Raw genomic sequence first — 19,277 nt, forward strand, 5'->3', positions numbered from 1 at the left:
TAACTTACGCCAACTTAACTTGCCCTAACTTAACCTAGCCCATCCCGGATCATCCCAATCCAGACCAACCCCTCCCAGACCAGCCCAATCCAGCCCAACCAAGGTCAGGCCTACTCCCAGCCCATCTCATTGTAAGAAGAGGTCAAGTTATGGGCATTTTTGATCGTAATTTCAGCCTAACCTACATTGACGCTGATCTGGTCTTTGTCTTTACGATTGTTTGGTGCATTGGTTTATTATTGTTTAGTCAGCACGTTGCAGTTCATCATCATCATCATCATCATCGCTGTCGTTATCATCATCATCAGTGTCGTTATCATCAACATCATCATAGGCATCATCACTGTCGTTACCATCATCATAATCATCATCATCATCATCATCACTGTCGTTACTATCATCATCATCATCAATACTGAGAGAGAGAGAGAGAGAGAGAGAGAGAGAGAGAGAGAGACGGACATGTGGCCACGGTTGCTGGAGTTTATGGACAAAGTTGGCCAGAGTTCGAGCCCTAAGAAGAGGCCACAAGAACACCGACGCTGAGAGAGAGAGAGAGAGAGAGAGAGAGGAATTTGCTTTAAGGGAACTTCTCTTTTACTTACTCTTTGGTTTTTCTTCCTCCTCCTCCTCCTCCTCCTCCTTCTCCTCTTGCTCCTCCTCCTCCTCCTACACCATCACCACCACCACCACCACAACTACTACTACTATTACACTACCACCACCACCACCACCACCACCACCACAACCACCACCACATAAAAAATCTTCATATTCTTTCAAGGCATCATCCCACATATACCGTATATCATGCCTCTATAGCCTTGTACCCCGACCTCATCCTTCCTTGTGAGTCGATTATGGAAGGAAGGAGGAAGGAGGAAGTAGTCATAGCCCATAGAACCACTGTGTCCTGCTCTGTGCCTCTCTCTCTCTCTCTCTCTCTCTCTCTCTCTCTCTCTCTCTCTCAACACCCGTCTAACCGCACATGCTCACTCCATTTCCTCCAATCTCTGTAAGGTAAGAGCCACCGGTAGCCTCAGTCTTATATGTTTGAAACTGGTCAAGTCTGGAACTGTCTTTAGCCTGTCTTTCCCACTGCCTATGACCTCCATTCAGCGCAGTGTGTACAGGCATCGGTAAATGAAACCGATCTTGATGTTGGCTTTCTTTGGCTCTACTTTACTTTCGAGGGACAATTTTCAAGGTCACAGTTTTTTCTGCTCATGTTTGTCTTTTGGTATAAGGAAAAAGCAAACTCTCTCTCTCTCTCTCTCTCTCTCTCTCTCTCTCTCTCTCTCTCTCTTTCAGTCAGCCCTACATCCTTACACATCCTTATACAACCTTATACAGTCCATTTTTTCCTCTAAGTCATTTGTGTTTTTCTCCAGTCTTATCCTACCTCTGCTGATCCTCTTTCCAGTACTTAGTCTTTAATATTATCTTTCTCTCCTTGGCCATATGCTCTATCGAAGGGCTGGGTGAGGCAGGGAAGGGATGGGACAGCGAGGAAAAGGCCGAGAAAGGCGGGGTGTGAGGCAGGCAGGGTGTGAGGCAGGCAGGGAAAGGATTAGATAGGCAGTGGAGAGGTGAGGAAGGGCGAGGCAGGCAGAGAAGAGGTGAGGAAGACAGGGAAAGAGTGAGACAGGCAGGGAAGGAGTGAGGCAGGCAGGGAAGGGGTGAGGCAGGCGGGGAAGGGGTGAGGCAGGCAGGGAAACGGTGAGGTTGGAAGAGAGAAGAAGGAAGGTCAAAGAAAGTAGGGAGCAGGGAGGGAAGGAAAAGGCAGGGGTGAGGGAGGAAGAGAAATGAAGCGAAGGACAGGGAGGTGGAGGGAGGGAGTTAGACAGGGAGAGAAGGGGAATGAGGAAGGGAGGTAGGAAAGGAGAATGAAGAAGTGGGGAGGGGGGAGACAAATAGGAAAGGGAAGTGGGTGAAAGGACTGGGTGAATGGAGGGAATTAGGAAGAGAAGAGCTGAGATATGGAAAAGGGAGATATGTGAGAGGCATGGAAGGTATGTGATGAGGGAGGTAGGGTAGGATGGGAGACATGGCATATGAGATGGGCTGTGGGGTGAAGGGAAGGGAAAAGATGAAAGGGGTAATGGGAAGGGATAGATGGTAAACGTATGAATGAGAGGGGAAGGGAAGGAAAGGAAAGGAAAGGTAAGGAAAGACAAGGGAAGGGAAGGGAAGGGAAGGGAAGGGAAGGGAAGGGAAGGGAGGAGGGGGGAATAAAAATTATGGTTAAGGGAAGGGAGGGGAGGGAAGGGAAAGAAAGGAATGAGGGAGGTAAGAAAGGGCAGGAAATGAGATGAGAAAATATGGATGAAAAGAGAAGTGATCGGTATATGGAAGACAAGAGACAGACAAGGAAGTGAAGGCATGAAGGAAGGGAAGGAAAGGGAAAAGAAAGGAGGGGAAGGAAAGAGAGAAGGAGTAAATAAAGAGTGGGGATGGAGAGAAGGAAGGGACGAGAAGGGATGAAGAGAGGTGTCAGGAATGTTAATTATATGTATTGAGGTTGAGAGAAAGTATGAGGAATGAAAGGAGAGGAAATGCATGACAAATGAGAGGCTACGAGATGAAGGAACAAAGAAAGGAAGAGAAAGTAAAGAGGAGGGAGAGAGAGAGTAAAAAAATGGGGGAAGTGAGCAGAATGGATGAAGAGGGGAAGGAAACGATGAGGAAGGTATGGAAGGGAAGGGAAGGGAAGGCATGAAGGAAAGGAAGGTAAGAAAGTGAAGACCTAGATCTGTCCTATCTGTTAATATTAGTTTTTCACAGATCGTCACAATATTCATGTGGGAAGAAGAAAAGATGGGCGAGAAAATGACAGAAGGAAGGAAATGGTTGAGGGAAGCAAAGGAATGCGTGAAGGCGAGAGGAAGAAAGCAAGGAAGTGAAATATGAAAGCAAGAGATCAACGAAGGAATGAGGAATATGAGGAAGGGAAGCGAAAGGATGAGAATGATATGGAAGAGAAGGGAAAGGAAGCGAGGATAAGGAATAAGGAAAGTTGAAGGGTAAAGGAATAGAAAAGGAATGGAAAATAGGAGAAAGGAAGGGAAGAGAAAGAATGAGATGGAGATTAAGAATGAGTCAGGAAAGGAAATGAAGGAACATGAAGGGGAGATGAAGTGATCGGAGAGGACATGAAAGTTGGGATAAAAAGAATGGATGAGCCAAAAAGGAAATGGAGGGGAAGGGATGATTAAAGAAGGGAAGGGAAATGAAGGAGAAGTAAGGATGGGAAAGGAAGGAGGAGGTGAAGTGGAGGCATGAGCAAAGAAGAGAGTTGAAGGGAAATGAAGGAGAAGAAAGGAAGGGAAATGAAGAGGTAGATGAACTGAAGAGAAGAGCAAAGAAGAGAAGAGAAAAGAAGTAAGGAAAGGAAATGAAGGAGGAGGTGAACTGGAGATACAAGTCAAGAAGAGAATGAAAGGGAAAAGAAGAACACGTAAGGATGGGAAGAGAAATGAAGAAGGAGACGAAATGGAGTAAAAGAGATGAGCCAAGAAGGGACTGGAAGGGAAGGAAGTTCTGCGTCAGCCCCAAACCCTCCACACAATAGCGGGTTTTCACAGTCGAAGCCACAGTATTCACAGAGGGTAGTTTATCGCTCCTCTCCCTGCCTACAGAAGCTGGCTCTTGGCATCCCCGAGATTTGTGGTTCGGGGAAGAGCATATATCTAGGACCTTATATATGGGTATTTTTTTTTTTTTACTATACTCTTCTCACCTTAACTTGGCCTAAAATTGATATCTCTCCATCCTGATCTTATATACTTATTCACTAAACTCTTTTCACCTTAACTTGGCCTAAACTTGATACCTCTCCATCCTGATCTTATATTTGGGTACTTTATTCACTATGCTTTTTTCACCTTAACTTGGCCTGTAATTAATCTCTCTCCATCCTACACGCTGAGCTGTTGCATGAGATTAATATGAGAATATGGCGCTGGTCACGAAGAAGTGCTCCAGAACAGATGCAGAGCCGTGGCATAGTCTTATTCTGCCATCGAGCTACAGGAAATAAGTTGTAAAAGGACTCCCTCATGATCGGAATTAGTCTAGTATTCTCTTCCAACTATTTCCAGACGATTTTATTCAGCTGAGAGTGAGGCCTAAGAGTGTTAATACTGTCACCATTTATTTATTTCTGCGAGATAGGTTTCCAAAGCAGCTTAGTGTCGTCAGAGTTTTGCCTTTTTTCTTTTTTCAATTTAATACTTAGTTTAGTTGTGAAGTATATGGTAACTGTGCGGCGGAAAATAAGAATATAAACATTCTTACACACAGGTTAAGCTTAGGAACATTTGTAACTACGGATCGTGGTTTCTGGCACTGATTCAGGGTCGCCTCTTTACTTATTTGTTGATCCATTTATTGCTGTGGTTATTATTTTTATTATTTTTATTTTTATCTATGTAGGAAGCCGTTCTGTGTGTGGGAGCGACGCGTGTTTGCAGATGGATTGCTCATATGACGTATTGTATTTTTGTAGTTTGTCCTTAGTTCCTACAAAGAGGTTTTATTAGGCTTCCATGAGCTTCCTAGTAATACAGGCGTTAAACAGGAAGCACCCAGAGACCGCATATCTCCGCAAACGACAAAATATAAGACTTCCTGCTGTAATTCCTCGTTTATACCAGATGAATATCTTCGGAGTCTCATAATCATTAAATTCTACGGTGCTAGTCTGCCCCAAATCAGTCTTGGAGAGCTTATACCTCCGCCAACCCCAATATCGTCTATGTTTTTTCCTGAATCTGGATTCGGATTGACCTCAGAATCTAATACGCTCCTCCTTGACGCTCTGCCCACCTTTCCAGCAGTTTTCATTAAAATCCGATAACACCTTTTTGAGATATCTTGTACACAGACACAGAGACAGATGCAGGTGAATACATAACCTCTGTCCACACTTCGATGGCAAAGGTAGTGAAAGCTAAATCTAACTCCTGAAGTTCGGAATGTCTCTCCTAAACGTTTGAAGTTGTAGGAAAAATAGACGTGACCGGATTCGTGGGTTTAATTGTTGGTGTTGCGCTTGTCCACTCAGTTCTCACAAGATTTTTTTTTTCTCTCTCTCTCTTTCTCTCTCTCTCTCTCTCTCTCTCTCTCTCTCTCTCTCTTTTAATAAACCTCACCACGTCCATATCATCAATACACAATGGCTATCTTCTCCCAGCGTTCTATCTCGCCCTACCTCACCCACCACCACTCCATGATATCCTGCCCACAGCTCTCGCTCTCTCTCTCTCTCTCTCTCTCTCTCTCTCTCTCTCCCCACCCAACCCTCTGCCTAACCCTCCCCCTCCTCCCCTGCTGCATCTCTACATCGAAAATTTTGGGCCCAGACTTCCAAGCACCTCTTCCTTTGCGATTCATTTCTGGTTATGAGTGATTATTATCCTTTTGTACTATATTTATGGAGAATATGTCAATGTTAGAAGGATTTATATTACACAGAATAGGACAGTAAGGTAGAATGAGCAAAATAAATCGCTTAGGAAAAGATGTTAGGGAGCTTCCTTAACCGACGAGAAATCGGACCTTGGAGACAGCATCGACCCACATATAGCGTTCGTCTTCACAGCGTGTACTCTTTCCTCCCTCCCCCTACACCATCCCCACCATTACAACTATCAGTATTACAGCAACCTCCACCTTCATCGTTACTACAACCACTACTTCTGTATCATAACAACTACTACAACCGCTACAACCATCACTAAAACTACCACTACCATCACCAATTCAGCTGATCATTACTATCATCGCTATCATCTCCATCATTACTACTGACATCACTAGCATCACCATCAAGACTACCAATATCAGTACAACCCCCATCACCACCACCACCAGGACCAACACCACCAATAACATCACTAACATCACCACCACTACCACCACCAGTACCAACACCACCAATAACATCACTTCCATCACAACCATCACCTCCACAACTACCGATACTATTACCACAATTACAACCACTATCGGCATCTCTGTTACTATCGCGATCACTACCACACCTACCACACCACAAATACCACCACCACAGTTACTACCACCGCAACTACCATCACTACATCTACCACCACCACAGCTCACAGGAATACATTAAAAAAAGGAATACATTGTGAAGGAGTAGACGAATCACGTATGACTCGGGGTATAGTACAAGAGGAAGGGTGTTTTGATGGCCTATCGGTGGGCTGATAGGAAGAGCCTTAAAACTATGCTCTGTTCACTTCAGCTTGGCCCAAAATTACCCTCTCTCCTTTCTGAATGCCGAGGTGTAACAAGAGGCTAACACTAGACAACGCTGCTAGTCACGAAGAAGTGATACTGAAAGGATATAGAGCCGTAGTATAGCCCCAGTCTTTCACTGCGCAATGGGAAAAAAACTTCAAGGGAGCGTCTCTGCCAAGTTAAGGTGTATAAACTATAGGAATAAAAATGTGAAGCCAAATAATATCTATGGAAATAATAAGGTACGAACGTGTTATATTTAGATTACCAGCTTAGTATTACGACAACTTTCTTTCGTTATTTACATCATCATTATCATTATTATTATTGTTGTTGTATTATCATTATTATCATTATGATGATGATGATGATGATGATGATGACTGTCAGTATTATTATTATTATTATTATTATTATTATTATTATTATTATTATTATTACCATTACTGTTATTATTATTATTATCATTACCATCAACATTATCATCACTATCCTTACTGTTATTATCATAGTTGTCACACTATCAACGTAGTTATCATTGCAATCAGTATGCTGTTCCCTTCCATCTTTATCATCCTTAGCATCATCAAAAATCATTATTACCTCTACGATTATTATCATTAAGACAATTATCATTATTACCATAATTACGTGTGGTCTTCCTTTTGTACATCATTATCGCGAGCATCATTATCATCATTAGCATCTCAGTTATCAGTTATTAATCTATTATTGATATTAACGTGGATGTCAAATTGTATGCCTGCCCTTTTTTCATTCCATTATTATCATTATCATCTTCATCATTATTACAGTGTCCTTTATCGTTATCACCTTTATTGCTCATCCTATAATCATCATAATCATCATCATCATCATCATCATCGTCATCATCATCCTCATCTTCATCCCAGTCACCATCATCACCACCCTCACTTCCACCATGGCCATCACCATCATCACCCTCATTTTCATCATAATCGTAATCCAGTCATCATCATCATTATAATTATACCACATATCTTGTATCATCATCATCATCATCATCATTATAATTATACCACATATCTTGTATCATCATCATCATCATCATCATCATTATAATTATACCACTTACATCTTTCATCATCATCATCATCATCATCATCACCATCATCATCATCATTACAATTCCTCCACTTTAATCTTTCCTAATCATCATCATCATCATCTCCCCTACAGGCACTACAGGTATGACTGACTACACCTACTCCTCCCATTACACTCAGTACCCGCCTGCCTACACCCCCTATGGATACGGAACAGGAGGCCTACTGAGTAAGTAACGTGAGTATGAGGCTGCCCCCCTTGGTTCCTTGTGTTGCTGCTACTTGCCTTACTTCGTTCCTTGCCACGCTGCGTAAATCTTCGTTGCTTTGATGGTCAGTTGTTCCCTGTGTTCCTGTTCCTGTTCCTTGTGCCCCTGGTTCCTTATGTTTGCTCCCCTTTTGTTCCTTGTGTTGCTGCTACTTGCCTTACTTAGTTCCTTATCCTGCTGTGAACCTCTTACTTGCTTTGATGGATAATTGTTCCTTGCGTTCCTGTTCCTTCCTTGTGTTTCTGTTTCTTAGTTCCTTGTGTTGCGTGTTCCTTATGTTTGCTCCCCTTTGGTTCCACGTATTGCTGCTACTTGCCTTACTTAGTTCCTTGTTCCGCTGCGTACCTGTTCTTTGTTTTGGTGGGTGTTACTTGTGTTAGTGTTCCTTAGATCCTTGCTTTGCGGGTTTCTTTTATGGTTTGGCCTTCTCTGGTTCCTTGTGTTGCTGCTACTTGCCTTATTTTCTTTTCCTGCTGCCTACTTCTTTGCTTTAGTGGGTGTTACTTACCTGTGTTACTGTTCCTTATTCCCTCTCGTTCCTGGTGCATTTCCTGTTACGTAGTTCCTTAAGATGCTGCCCTCTTGGTTCCTTGTGTTGCTGCTACTTGCCTGACTTAGTTGCTCTGACGGTTAATTGTTCCTTGAGTTCCTGTTCCTTGTGTTCCAGTTTTTTTAGATTCTTGTTTAAGTTCGTAGTTACTTAAGGTGACGTCTCATTTAGTTCCTTGTGTTGCTACTTAGTTCCTTATCCTGCAGTGTACCCCTTCTTTGCATTGATGGCTTGCTGTTCCGTGTGTTCCTGTTCCTTATAGCCTTGTGTTGCTTGTTCCTTATGTTATGGCCTGCTTTGGTTCCCTGTGTTGCTGCTACTTGCCTTGCTTTTTTCCTTGTTCTGCGGAGTACCTATTGTTTTCATGATAAATTGTTCCTTGGAATTCTGTTCCTTACTTCCTTGTGTTGCGGTTCCTTATATTTCTGCCCCTTTAGTTCCTTTTGTTGCTGCTACTTGTCTTACTTAGTTCCTTGTCCTGCTGCGTATCTTCCTTGCTATGACTTAATTCTTTGTTCCTGTTCCTTAGTTCCTCCTGTTACTTTTTATTAGTTACTTAAGATGCTGCCTCAGTTGGTTCCTTATTTTGCTGTTACTTATGTTCCTTACTTCCTTGTGCTCCATAAATATCACTTCCTTGTTTCAGCGGTTTTTAGTTCCTTATGTTGCTGGTCTTTTGTTCCTTATTTTTGCTACTTAGTTCCCTGTGGTGCCGTTCCTTCGTTTATTTTTGTTCTTCAGTTCCTTGTGTTGTTCCTTGTTCCCTTGTGTTGTACCTTTATTCCTTTTGTTCCATATTCCCTTGTGTTGCTGTTCCTTACTTCCTTCTGCTGCTGTTACTTAGTCATGTTACTGTTTTTTAGGTCCTTGTGTTTCTTTGTTCCTTGCATTATTATTTCTGAGTTCCTCGTGTTGATGTTTCTCAGTTCCTTTTGTTCCTTAGTTCCTTGTGTTGTTATCAATGCCTTGTGTTGCTTAGTTCCATGTGTTGCGGTTCCTTAGCTCTTTATAAATCTTAGTTCCCTATGTTGTTGTTCCTTAATTCTTGTAATGCTGTTCATTTGTTCCTTGTTTTGATGTTCCTTTGTTTCGTAGTTCATGTTCCTTAGTTCCTTGTACTGGTATTCCGTTGTTCCTTGTCTTACTGTTTCTTAGTTCCTTATTTTCCTTGGTTGCTAGGGAACTACTCGTTGCCCAGCAATGGCCGAAAAATCGCTTCTTTGGCACTTTTCTCGTTTTGAGCTGTAGAAGCATTACTAATGGGCGTAGAAAGCTCTGACTTCTTTAGGCGTAATCTTGAGTTGTTCCTTAGTTCCTTATTTTCCGGACGTGTGCCTTATCCAGTTTTCTCTAGTTCCTTATTTTCCTTAGTTCCTTGTGTTGCTGTTCCTTAGTTCACTGGCAACCTTAGTCCCGGTTTTCGTTGCCCCCTAGTTCCTTAGTTCCTTATTTTCCTTAGTTCCTTATGCCGCTTTTCCCTAGTTCCTTATTTTCCTTAGTTCCTTGTGTTGCTGTTCCTTAGTTCCTTCTTTACATGCTTATATTCTTAGTCCTCATTTCCTTAGTTCCTTGTGTTACTGTTCCTTAGTTCCTTATTTTCCTTAGTTCCTTGTGTTGCTGTTCCTTAGTTCCTTATTTTCCTTAGTTCCTTGTGTTGCTGTTCCTTAGTTCCTTATTTTCCTTAGTTCCTTGTGTTGCTGCGAATTTTTCAAGTTCCTTAGCTCCACAGTGGGTGGATGGAATCGAATGAAACTTTGCATGCTTATAGACGTTTATGAGTACTACAAGTGTGCTTCGTACATGCGTGACCTATATCCACCAGGTCAGGGGTCAAATGCCATCAAATGCACTTCAGCGGAAAATCGCTAAAATCACAACTGGGCTCGTGTGAAATGCTAAGGATGCGAAGGTTATTGACCCCGATCCATGATTCTTGGGTGGGATGTTGTCCATCTGTACCGCCATGCAGGAGTGATTTCTCATACCGAAACTCAATTGCGGTCGCTGACAAAGCTTGGTCCGCTGAGAGCTAGCCATCGTCGCCTACTGGTTTGTTTCCTTAGTTTAAACAGTTCCTTGTTTTGTTGTTCCTTAGTTCCTTTTTCTCCTTAGTTCCTTGTGTTGCCGTTCCCTAGTTCCTTGTGTTTCTGATTCTTATATCTCTAAGATGCTGCTTCATTTGTTTTTTTGTGTTGCTGCTACTTTCTTGTGTTGTGATCTGCTGCTTATTTGGTGGTTACTTATTATTTGTGTCGATGGATCATTTGTTGTTTTGAAATGTTCCTTAAAATGCTGCCCTCTTTAGTTCCTTGTGTTACTTCCATTTATGTGCTTCAGTTCCTTGTGTTGCTTCCATTTATGTGCTTCAGTTCCTTGTGTTACTTCCATTTATGTGCTTCAGTTCCTTGTGTTGCTTCCATTTATGTGCTTCAGTTCCTTGTGTTACTTCCATTTATGTGCTTCAGTTCCTTGTGTTACTTCCATTTATGTGCTTCAGTTCCTTGTGTTACTTCCATTTATGTGCTTCAGTTCCTTGTGTTGCTTCCATTTATGTGCTTCAGTTCCTTGTGTTACTTCCATTTATGTGCTTCAGTTCCTTGTGTTGCTTCTATTTTTGTGCTTCAGTTCCTTGTGTTGCTGTTCCTTAGTTCCTTGATGTTGCTCCGTTGTTGCTGTTCCTTAGTTCCTTGATGTTGCTCCGTAGAGCCTTTTGTTCCTCAGTTCCTTGTGTTGCTGCTCTTTAGGTTTCTTAGTTCCTTGTGTTGCTGTTCCATAGTTCCTGGTGTCTAGAGTCATCCATGTTCCACTGATAACGTTTGCTGCTTCTTTCGTGTTGTTCCTTAACACCCTAATGGCCGGAACAACTCTAGGATTCTATCCCAGTGGACGACAGACGATTTTATTCAGCTTATTGTCGGTATGGGAGCCTGAGAGTGTCAATACTGCCACCACTAACCCTCTCATGGTCAGGACAAGTTAAATGTTCTATTCCACTTAACATCAGATGCTGTTTAGGTGTAAGACGTATAAGCATGAGTATTAATTTGGGGTCTCTCTCTCTCTCTCTCTCTTATATTTCTTAAATTATTGTGTTCCTTGTCTCTGGTGTTCCTTATGACTCCTAGGATCCTATGACTTTCAGCTGAATAAAATCGTCTGGCAGTCACTGGAACAGAATACTAGATTTGTTCTGACCATGAGAGGGTTAATGATTCCAATACTAATGGTGCAGTTGGAGAAAGCATTTATATACCCTCTCTGCTATGCCAGTGCAGATGCTAGAGAGGGAAGCCTTCACGTGGTGGCAGCGATATAACTGGGCGACTCACATGTCAGCTCACATAAACGTTCCTCTACTACATCCCTATCCCTCAAAAGGAGGACGGTGGAGTGGGGGAGAAGGGCAGTTTAAGTCCGCAGTCCACCGGGTTCATGTTTCCGATGAACCTGTGACTTTAATTACAAGTACTACTATACCAGTGCAAGATGTGGCAGCGTCAGAAGGAAAAAGAAATTTAACTCACAGAGGCTCGAATAGCGTTTCATTGATGGCGTGCTTTGAGTCATCCTTGCAGTTGGCAGTGAGCACAAATCCATGCACAGTTTAGTCTAATGAGAAATATATTTTCGTCTATAGCAAGCGCACATAGCGAACATATCCATCCTAACGACAGCAGATTCCATCATGCCCCAGGGAAAGGCATATCGTAATAGGCTATTGATATAGTTCACAATGTCATCGATTCTATTTTGTACTGACAGGTAGTGTTTAATTTATTGATCACCATAATGAATTACTATAGTGAGGATATCTGGGCCAGTCTAAGGTAAGAGGCAATAACTAAAGTTAATAACTTTGCTTTTATAAACGCTGCCGTACGGTATTTAACCAATATAGCCCGGAGTTACATCTGGTGCGCTGCTCTCTGTACACAGGGATATTTGCAAAAATTGCGTGTTTTAAAACCATCATATATCAGTAAGCACACCACCCAGAGCATGCAGTTCGGGACCAAATTACTCATCAGCCCTTCGTCTCTCCACTGCTAGTTTCCCGATGTGTCTAGATGGATGCATTGTGGAGGAGGTGAAGAAGAGAGGTAACTTTTGAGGTCACGGTTAGGCTGTGTGTGGATGAGAACATAAGTCCGTGGCTAGGGTGGCCTGGACGTCCAGGCCTGGGCTACCCAGGTAAGTCGGGGCTGCCTTGACTCCCCTCTTACCCCACTAGGCCTTCCCACTCCTCGTCACCTGTCCCTGCCACTGCTGCATGAGTCAATCATCACACCTTGAACTAAGCCATATTTTATTTGCCAAATTTTCCTGGCTGGTCCATAATGGCACTGTTCCCCTACAGTGTATAGGAGGGGCGAGCACCAAGATTTATATGATACACAGTACTTTGCTGCAAAAGATCACTTTCAGTTTCACTTAAGCACTCTTGCTATACCGTAGCGTTCTTTCTTTCTAATAACCTATTTTTAAAGTACTTACTTTGCCAAAATCCTACTTCACCATAGGAGTGACGCTCATTTCGGGAATGATTTTTTTTAGTCATAACACTTATATTCTGTCCTGGTGTTTTTCTTATCTTATAATATTATATGTATAAGGCACCTCCTGTTCTTACTTCATTACAGGAACAACGCTTTTCTTGGTGGCTATTTTGGTCCCAGCACTTATTATCAGTACTGTAGTATACCTCATCTTCTATAATTTACATATATTGCGCTTTATTTTCTACAATATTACATCACTAAATGACTCGGTGTTGACATTGGAAAAAACACTATTTTCTATGCTCATATTTTCTGAAATTTTCTAAGTCACTTATTTTTCTAATTTCATTTATAAATTTACACTATATACCTGTACCACTCCCCACACACAGTGCTTAGTACTTCACCTCAGTGGGGTACTGGAAAATGCACTCAGGGTACAGCCACCTTGCACTCAGTGCACTCACTGTTTGTCTCTTTCCATGCCTGCTGCACATCTCTGAGTATACATGCAGACATGGCACTGCCACTTGGATTTGCTCCCTGCAAGTGTGTGACCCAGGTTCACCAGAGGGCGGCAAGGAAGGTAGTCAGCCCGGGACACCCTCTCAGGTGCAACAGTAGCACTGTGTCTTCTTGGTGCTGCTGGCTGAATACTTTCGCACTCAGCAAGCAGTACACACTTCAGTTTCCTCTTAAGCAAATGTAGAGAAATACCTGTGGCTACAACCTGCTTGAAAAGTATGAATGAGTTTAGCATTGTGATATAAAGTGTAGGAAGGCCTTTTAATCTCACCTTCTTTTCCTTACTGTGATTCAGCTGTCTGAGGTGACTGATAACAGTGTCCTTTCTGTATCTTCCGACTTTCTCTATGCTTACCCTATAGCCAAAAGTTTATGTGTATTGATGCAACAGTCTAACTTGCTTTCGTGTTCCTGAACTTGATTATTCTGAATTCTCTACATTGTCTTCGGCTCTCGTGTCTTTCTTTGGCTCAGTATATCTGTGCTGTTTATTTTCATCCTAATTCTACTGACTAAACAAAATAATTTGATAATCTTACTTCTAAACTGGAACATTTTTCTCCGTTTCTCCCTTCCCGGAATCTTCATATTGGGTGATTTTAATGTTCGCCACCAACACTGGTTCTCATTGCATTCACCGATCCATTTGGTGAACAAGCCTATATCTTTTCTATCATCAATTACTGAAAACAGCTTGCACAGCACTTTCCCGTACCTCTGACCCTCTTGGAGTGAGTTACAACATGCTAACTATTTCTCAGGCAACTAATCATTCTGCTTACTCTGTACGTTACGTCTTTTTCTTCGCTGGGCTCTTCTGAAAATAATCTTTTCTCAGTAACCTGCCCTATCACACCAGTAAGACATGTGGATCCTCCCAAGAAGCAGCATCTGTGGCATCTGGTGCTGGAAACTGGCAGGTCCTTTAGCAATACAGTACTTTTATTTTCCCTGGAGTGATTATTGCTTCCATGACTCAGAGCCATATGACTATGATCTGTTCATTATGGAGATTATTTTCTTGTGCATCGAAGCATACATTCCTTTTTTTTTTTCTTTTTTTTTCTCTCTGACTAATAAAAAAAAAAAGTGTTTGGTTTCATCCACTCTTCTTCTAAAGCTGTCCACAGTGAGGAGGTGTTTTTCAAAGGGTATCAACGCAAGCTTACATCCGAATCTCTTTCACTACACATTTCTACCCGTATATGTGCTATGTCTTTTCTTTGTCATGCCAAAAATATGTTTATTCATCCCAAATACTTTGAATTCTTTAGTTTAGATTCTGCCTGTGCATTTTGACATATCACCAAAAAGCTCTTTAATAGCTTTACATCATCCTTATTCCCTATACTTTTCCCCTCGGAAGGCCTTGTAGCCGTTGCGTTTACTGGTAACAGTTGAACAGCCTGCTCAGACTTTCTCCTCAGATTTCACTCTGGATCATTCCTGTGCGTCCCTCCACCTTCCCCTCCTATCTTGTTCATTCCTCTTATTTAAATTTCCTCAAAAGATGTATTTTCTGTCCTCACTGGCCTCGTTATTAATAAGATTCACGACCCAAATGGGGCTCCTAAAGGTGTATTTTTGTGCTGACATCCTACCTAGGTAAACTCTTTCATCTTTGTCATCTCCATCCTCTCCTTCTGGCAGGAAACTTACCTTCATTCATCCTCTCCCACAAAAGGGCAACTACTCGTAACCTTCTACGTCGCTATTGCGTTAATATCTTGTATTTCTAAAGTCTTTGAATCTGGACTTGAAAGAAATATCTTCAGGTACTTTTTTCCTCACAGCTTTCTTTCTGGCCGTCAGTAGGGGTTCTCACAGGGATGCCTCACTGGTGATATTCTCACCTTGCTTTCTGATTCCTGTTTATCCTTCTATCAGGAGTCTGGTAAAACCTTTGCCATTTCGTATTTTGACATCTTAAAGGGTTTCGACCGACTCTAGCACAAAACTTCAATGTCCATATGCCCATTAATATTTCTGTCCTTCTGTCTGTGCCTCCAGCTTTAGCTTCCTTCCAAGACATTCTGTTGCTGCTTTTGTAGATGACCATTATTCTTCACCTAATGTAAACAGTTTTGGTGTTCCACAGGGTTTTGTCCTGTCACCTGTTCTCTTCCTTCTATTCATCAATAAGCTGCATATCAAGCCCCATCCACTCCTACGCTGATGATTCTATGCTTCATACTTCCGCCTACATCTAACAGCAGTCACGGGATAAGGTTATGGCACACCTGGTTTCTGACTATATCTGGATATTATTTCTGGTCGGAGTAAAAGAAACATTGTTGTCGTTAACCATCTGTTCCCAGGGTCCTTTAAAAAGGACAGATTTGGACATTTCCAAAAGTTCATCAAGGGGAAACTCAGGATCTGAACCAATGAGCTTCACGACTATGAGCCGATAGTCGGAGGGCAGTACCGTGTGTCCTAAGACCAGTATCTCCCATGCTGCAACCCTGGGCAGCAAAGGATTAACGCATCAAACACTCACTTCGTACATCTTTCAACTAGTCAACATCTTTCACAGGAATATTCGTTAATATTCATTGCTATACAACTCAGTTCATCGTCATATGTCACCATCCTTGGGATGTCTTTCTCTCGAGATTTATCACACACACACAGACACACACACAGACACAGACACAGACACAGACACACACACACACACAGACACAGACACAGACACAGACACACACACAGACACAGACACACACACAGACACAGACACACACACAGACACAGACACACACACAGACACAGACACACACACAGACACAGACACAGACACAGACACACACACAGACACAGACACACACACAGACACAGACACACACACAGACACAGACACAGACACAGACACAGACACAGACACACACACACACACACAGACACAGACACAGACACACAGACACAGACAGACACACACAGACACAGACACAGACACAGACACAGACACACACACACACAGACACACACACAGACACACACACACACACACACACACACACACACACACACACACACACACAGACACACACACAGACACACACACAGACACACACACAGACACACACAGACACACACACACAGACACACACACACAGACACACACACACAGACACACACACACAGACACACACACACACACACACACACACACACACACACACACACACACACACACACACACACACACACACATTATCTCCTTTACAAAATCTGTTTTCAAGAGACTGTACATATTGACTTAGGTCCCGTCCACACGAGCGGACAATGCCTGACGGGCACTGCCCGCTGAGCGTATATCCCTCGCTTCTTTAGCAGTGTTACCAGATCAAGCAGTTTCTGGCGGCCGTTGGTCACTACCGGGCACATTTGTTTTGTTGTCCACACGGCAAGCTTTGCCTCAACAACTGGCAAGGGTGTTATAGATAGTTTGCCGGTGGTTTCCCTGCTTATGACGTCATCTATGCTCGTGCCCGCCAGCCACCTTTTAAACGTGTGAATTAAAATGCGATTTGGTATCAGTGTTTGCCCGTCGGGCACTGCCCGCTCTTGTGGACGGGACTTTAGTTATTTCTTTACGCTGGCACAGTTGCTGAGTTTGCACAAGGATCTTATTTACCCCTGTGTGGAGTACAGGTCCCATGTATGGAAGAGGGAGGGTCGGGCTCACCAAACATCACTTTTCTTAGAAGGGTAGACTCAAAGGCTTTCTGTCACATCAACTCCTCTCCTTTAGTTCTTCACAGCAGTGTTATATCCATGCTATCGCAACTTCAGTTCCTCATTGCTCTTCTGAACTGTGCTTGCATCCTTCCTCCATTACGGTATGCACTTAGCACTCGTTAAACAGTGCACTTTGTCCAGCTTTTTAATTCAAGAGTTAACTGATACTTTCAGTCCCTCATGTATGCAACAGGTCAACTCTGTAACCATCATAACCAGTCATTGTTTCCCTCTGCCTATGATCCCTTGTGTTTTGAAAGAACTGTTTCCAGGTATTCAGAACGAACAGATTTTAAATTTGACTCTGTTTTGTTCTGCTTTCTCTGGATGGAACAACTTCGCATGCTTTCCACCGTGGGACCCTCGTCATTGAATAAAAAAAGAAAAATAACTGACAGGGATAAGTCACTTGCTTCCTAAGTCTGAAGTCACTTGCTTCCTCAAATAATCTAACATGCCTGTAGTACCATATCGCATTGCTTGTATTTGCTTTTATATGGCTTTTCGTTTCATCACTAACTTAAATTCAGTTTTGAAGGCTCTCTGGTGAGTGAATGGGTGCAGGACCCATTTAACTGGCCACTCTGTTCATAGTTTCACCTCGCGTCTCATATGTCTACTCTTTATATTTCAGAACACCACGAATCTCAATAACCCAGAGGAAGAGTGTATTAGGCAATGATTATGATAATGTTTACAATGCTTTTACAAGTGGGAGGTAAAGCCACTTGAATATGGGGCATTAATAAGCACTAAGCCTGATACACTAAGGGTTGGAGTCTAGGAAAGCCACTTCCCACGGATTTATTGACACGGATTAACAAGCGTCTTAGTGGAATTCATTTATGACATCCAGTTTTTGCGATATTTCTTTTAGGTTTGGTCTGTGGGTAAGAGTGATGAAGTTCTGTGATTATTTATGAATTTCAGTAGATTTTAAAACATAGTACTTTGGAAATCAGGCTATTTATTATAAAAGAAACAAAAATATCACTTCCTGAGAGAGAGAGAGAGAGAGAGAGAGAGAGAGAGAGAGAGAGAGAGAGAGAGAGAGAGAGAGAGAGAGAGAGAGAGAGAGAGAGAGAGAGAGAGAGAGACCTAGATTATCATGGCATTTGGCACTGGTGTAATTCAGCATTAATGAAAGGTGAAGTTCTTCCATTCACTACCCAGTTACCCTCTCAATTCGATGATGTATTTTCTAACTTATTCTTGCTACCTCCGGTTTTAATCAGCTAAGGAGTGATTTCTCTAACAAAGGAGTTTGGCGTACCCTATTTAACCTCTACATTACCAGAAAGCTTGTCTAAAGTGAATGGAATTGTATGTAGGTACCAAGAATATGATACAAAATACGTCATGAGTATAAATGAATGACTGTTAACGTTGTCTTTCTTGCAGACATGGGCCACTACAACACGCATGGCAGTGGAGGCAACACCAGTGTCACTAACTCAGGACAGGCATCCTCCACCACGACCACCTCAAACAACAACAACAACAACAGTCAAAACGCCGGGGGTACCAACAACAACAGCAACAGCAACAGCAGCATCACAGCAGCACGGCTACGGATGCTTCAATCGTGCCTGCGGCAGGACCGCTGCACGTAGCGTTGTGTCGCCCACCAGCACCACTGTCCTAGCTTTAGTTTATGCACGCCCGCCCTCAGGGGTCCAGGTAGATGCCCTGGGGTGGCCGTATAGCTGTTCTGGGTTGGGATTCACGAACAAACTCACGATACACTGTCTTGTAATTTAGATTTGTTTTCATAGGGAAGACAACGAGAAGGGAGGGTTGATTGTTACCATGTCTTTTGTTCTTCCTGCTGAAAGAAAATGTCAGCTACAAGAGGGAAAGTATCTTAGATTATATCCGCCTTCTGTAGGAAGAACAAGGAAAGGACAGTGGTAAATTTTTCTATGTCTCTGGGTCTTCCTTGAAATACAAGTCTAAGTTACAACAGTGAATTGACCGTAGATATGTTCAGGAATCCCACCCACGTACAGCAAGTCAGGGCTCTAACTCTTCTCAAGGTTCAGTCAGAAGAGGAGCCCCATTAGGCCAGGTGTACTTAGTCTCAGTGAGCACAGAAAACCCAAGGCCGTGTGTACTTAGTGTCTCTGAGCACCGCAGAAGCTGTTTCAAGATCCTGGCACCACAGAATCTAAGCGCAGTGCAGGAGACTGGGTAGTGTAGTACGGACCAGCACGGACTGATCTCTATAGCTAGAATACCAAAGATGATCACACCCTCACGTCACGAGCTTGCTAACAACAGGCCCTCCCCACCCCCACACCTGCTCGTCAGACAACACACCAGCACCTCACCTGTACATAGG

The 19,277-nt window shown here is 42.8% G+C and overlaps 1 protein-coding gene across 1 annotated transcript in view; it reads left to right on the top strand.

The window, feature by feature from the left end:
- The window catches only part of LOC145395208 (paired box protein Pax-5-like), a 166,048-nt gene extending 147,499 nt beyond the window's left edge, over nt 1-18,549 (top strand). Inside the window, exons 8-9 of the mRNA XM_080268897.1 lie at nt 7,486-7,581; nt 18,338-18,549. Coding sequence (XP_080125023.1) covers nt 7,486-7,581; nt 18,338-18,549 — 308 coding nt within the window. The remainder of the gene's footprint in view (nt 1-7,485; nt 7,582-18,337) is intronic.
- The last annotated feature ends 728 nt before the right edge of the window (nt 18,550-19,277 follow it).

Source organism: Coenobita brevimanus, chromosome 30, assembly GCF_032717465.1.
Source record: "Coenobita brevimanus isolate Jiangsu-jjx chromosome 30, ASM3271746v2, whole genome shotgun sequence".
NCBI lineage: Eukaryota > Metazoa > Arthropoda > Malacostraca > Decapoda > Coenobitidae > Coenobita > Coenobita brevimanus.